This window comes from Monopterus albus, unplaced genomic scaffold (assembly GCF_001952655.1).
Source record: "Monopterus albus unplaced genomic scaffold, M_albus_1.0 scaffold5.1, whole genome shotgun sequence".
NCBI classification, from domain to species: domain Eukaryota; kingdom Metazoa; phylum Chordata; class Actinopteri; order Synbranchiformes; family Synbranchidae; genus Monopterus; species Monopterus albus.
The window spans coordinates 3,067,794-3,071,165 of NW_018127885.1; the positions used below are offsets into that span (position 1 = coordinate 3,067,794).

General features: G+C 42.1%; 1 protein-coding gene across 2 annotated transcripts in view; it reads left to right on the top strand.

Moving 5' to 3' along the window:
- The window catches only part of ttc23 (tetratricopeptide repeat domain 23), a 12,756-nt gene that overhangs the window by 6,731 nt on the left and 2,653 nt on the right, over positions 1–3,372 (top strand). For both annotated transcript variants that reach the window (XM_020611768.1, XM_020611777.1), the window contains exons 6-9: positions 999–1,170; positions 1,330–1,435; positions 1,803–1,930; positions 2,220–2,369. In XM_020611768.1, coding sequence (XP_020467424.1) covers positions 999–1,170; positions 1,330–1,435; positions 1,803–1,930; positions 2,220–2,369 — 556 coding nt within the window. The remainder of the gene's footprint in view (positions 1–998; positions 1,171–1,329; positions 1,436–1,802; positions 1,931–2,219; positions 2,370–3,372) is intronic.

Sequence of the window (3,372 nt, forward strand, 5' to 3'; positions counted from 1 at the left end):
AAAGACTGGCTTGTGAAATGGGCTTCCCTGTACTGCTTTGTGGCAGCAGTTTAGCTAGAGTTTGTCTAGTAGTCAGTAATAGCCTCTGAGAAAGGCCATTCTCTTGGCTGGGTGGCTAAATAAGAGTTAGAGTCCATTAGATGCTTTGAAGCTACAGAGTATCCTGACAAATCTAGAGTCATTGAAGTTGTTAATGCAACCATTGCTTCGCTTTCCCATAATCTTGCTCTGTAGTAGCCCAAGCAACTTTATGTAGTATGACAATGACTGCTTTTTTTTTTTTTAGGAGCAAATTCTTGGTTGTATGTAAAGGCATGCCTTCTATTGGAATTTTCTAAATTTCTATTGGCTTTGTGTGTGTCGGGCATTTCTTTCTTTGCCATCAGTGTGGTCAGGATGTTGTAGATGTAGAACCCAGAGCTGCCCTTGTCTCACCAAGGATGATGCCTAAATGTGCCAGACCACAAGGGCATCTCCTAATTTAGACACCCTGGAATGAGAGTTTGAGCACACTGTGGAAGTTAATTCCTGTAGTTAAAGTTGGGGTAGTGCAACATTCAGTTCCAGAGGAAACAGACTAGTGAAAGGATACTACCAAAAACAGTTAAAAAAGCAATGTGCAAGCATTCCCTAATATAGTCTACACTGCAGCTGCCAGCCAAAAGCCTGCACCAGTCTGCAGGACCTAGGATTGGCTAGACACCAAGCAGTTGAGTAATATAAAGCAGTTTCATAGTAATGAAGTAAAAGGCATGAGGTTGTATACAGTGCGCACTAATAATACTTCAAGCAAAGAACATTGTTTAAATATAATTGTAGCTTTTTAATAATATACTATGGAAAGCTACTGAACATAATGTGCACATGTACACTAATGGGCTCATAGTGTTTCTGTGCCCTGCTGTCTTGTATAGCAGGCTAAACCGGTCACTGTCTTTATATCTGTCTTACCATGTCTGACATTCTGCATATTTATGTGTGTCCTTTCCACGCTATAGGGTCTATAAGAGACAGAACAGGCCAGAGGAGGCCTTAAGCCAGTGTGAGAATTGTCTTCAACTGCTGAAGGACTGTGATAAGCCAGAGAAGACCTGCTCTGTCTATAGAGACATGTCCACCATTGAACAGGAAAAAGGCAATTTGGACAAAGCCATAGAACATCTCTCCAAGGCAGGTGGCATATCAGTTGCACAACTCCTTAGCACAACATATACAAATGTGTAAAGGCTTTTTGAAATGGTGCCAGGCTGTGTTGTTGTTGTGTAGCAATGTTCTCACACCTCTTAGCTGATGATAAGTGGATCTGTCTTATTTTGGGGTTTCTGCTAGGCTCATGCCATTGCTATGAGTCACAACCCAGAGGAGCTGGAGGGGGCTCAGATCTCCCACAGCCTAGCCCTCATCCTTTCTGCTGCACCACAGCCTCATCACAGTGGTGAGTCTATTCACAGACACAGACCTGGGTAATGGGCACAAGGGGTTAATTAGGATTTGAATCTTCCACTGTCTTTTTGTATGACAAATTCTTTAAGAAGGTGTAATGGAAACCAGTCATAATAGCCTTATTGAAAACATAAGTTCAGCCATGCCAGGATGATTCATCCATGTCAACATAAGTGCTAAGGCTAAGTATGTTCTATGGTAACTATTGTGTATAGAAGCACAACATGAAAAATTAGGATTAATGCAGATAATCTTATATGGTGATCCTGTAGCAGTTTGTTTTCAGAATATTATTCTGTCAATTAATGCCTTAACTGAAGGAGTAAACGTGCATCATGTCTTTTTGCTGCTGTTTGTAGACTCTGCAGGTCCCTACTTTGAGCAGAGTCTAAGTGCATACAAGAAGTGTGTAGGTCCACAGGATCCAGCCTTTCTCACTGCCCAGGATGATTTCTGTAGTTTTCTCCTCCTCAGTGACCAGCAAGAGGTTACACAAACATACAGTGCACACACTCGCATCTGTAAGACAATGACACTACTAAGATTTCCTTCAGGCACAGAATATCATAGAGTTCTGATTTTTCCTCATGCAGTTTTGGGATTCATGGCAGACTTTCATTTTCCATTTTTTTTTTTTTTTTTTTGTTGTTGTTCAGAGAGCAGCACCATGGAAACACGCCCTCAGAATCCATAATTGTCAAAAGATTGATTCCAGCTGCTAAACAAGGTGTGGGTCTTTCCACTTGTAAGTTATGATTTACCTATTACCATTGCAGAGATGTGTAGAGATCCAGGCAGCCTCTCTTTCTTCAAAGAGGTCTACATTTGGCGACCTGAGTGCTGAGGTAGCAGACACCCTTCAGCTGATAGGAAGTGTGGAGATGACTCAGGGCAAGGTGAAGCAGGCCCACAGGACTATGACAAAGGTAATCACAAGTTACAGAACACGTACAGGACGTGTAATGGTTGTCTTGGTTACCAGCTGTAAATCTACATTAGAAATGCTGGGCCTAGTAGTAGACACAGTCATCAAACTTCGTCCCTGCCAAACTATTTGGGAGGGTTTAGTTAAAGGCTAGGAGTCAGTAGGTGTGGCCACCTACACCAGTGAGAGGGTGACAGGCCTGTTCAAAATACACACAGACTGTATGTCACATTGAGATTAGCTATTTCCACCATCTCTCTAAAGCTCAGTGCTATCAGAGTCGTATGCTAATCTTGGACGGGTGCATTGTGCAAAGTCACACTCCCTGGTGTAAAATATCACAAAGACTGACTTTGTGTTTCCTCAGTCTGGATGGAGCCTGACACACGGGCAACACAACTTTGGAAAGAGAATGTTAGTTTGCTAATTGCCATCTATTAATGAGACACTGACCCCAGTTAGTTTGGCATGCCATTTTGTCCGTTGAAACAAAAGTGACATTCATATGTCTTACAGCACACATATAAACAGCAGCCTTTTAGCTGATTTAATCTTGCTCTTCCTCTTGAGGGGGATTTCTTCATACTAGTAATGACATGCCTGTAAGTAAAGAAACTTGGTTGCTATGTTGCTTTGTTTTGGCATCCAAGTGCACAGGGGTCCAAGTATGACAGGGTACACCACGTCCGACTTGTAACCTTTCTGAAGTACCCTGACACAGAGCAGATATGTCCGGACTGCTTTTTTTATTTTGTACCACTGTCATCATCTCCCTATCTGCACTTTGTTTTTCCAAAGGAAAGCTGGCCATACAGTAGAAAAAGTACAAAAGGTCTACTTAAAAAAAAACAACACAGAACAATGCTGCACACACTTTATTTTCCCCCCTTCTGCTGTAGTACTACTTGGAAAAAAGGCCCTCCTATGACATCAACCTTAGCAACAGTGAAAACATCCAGGAGGCCAGATGGATTATTTCCAGATTACCAAGTGGTTCCCTTTCC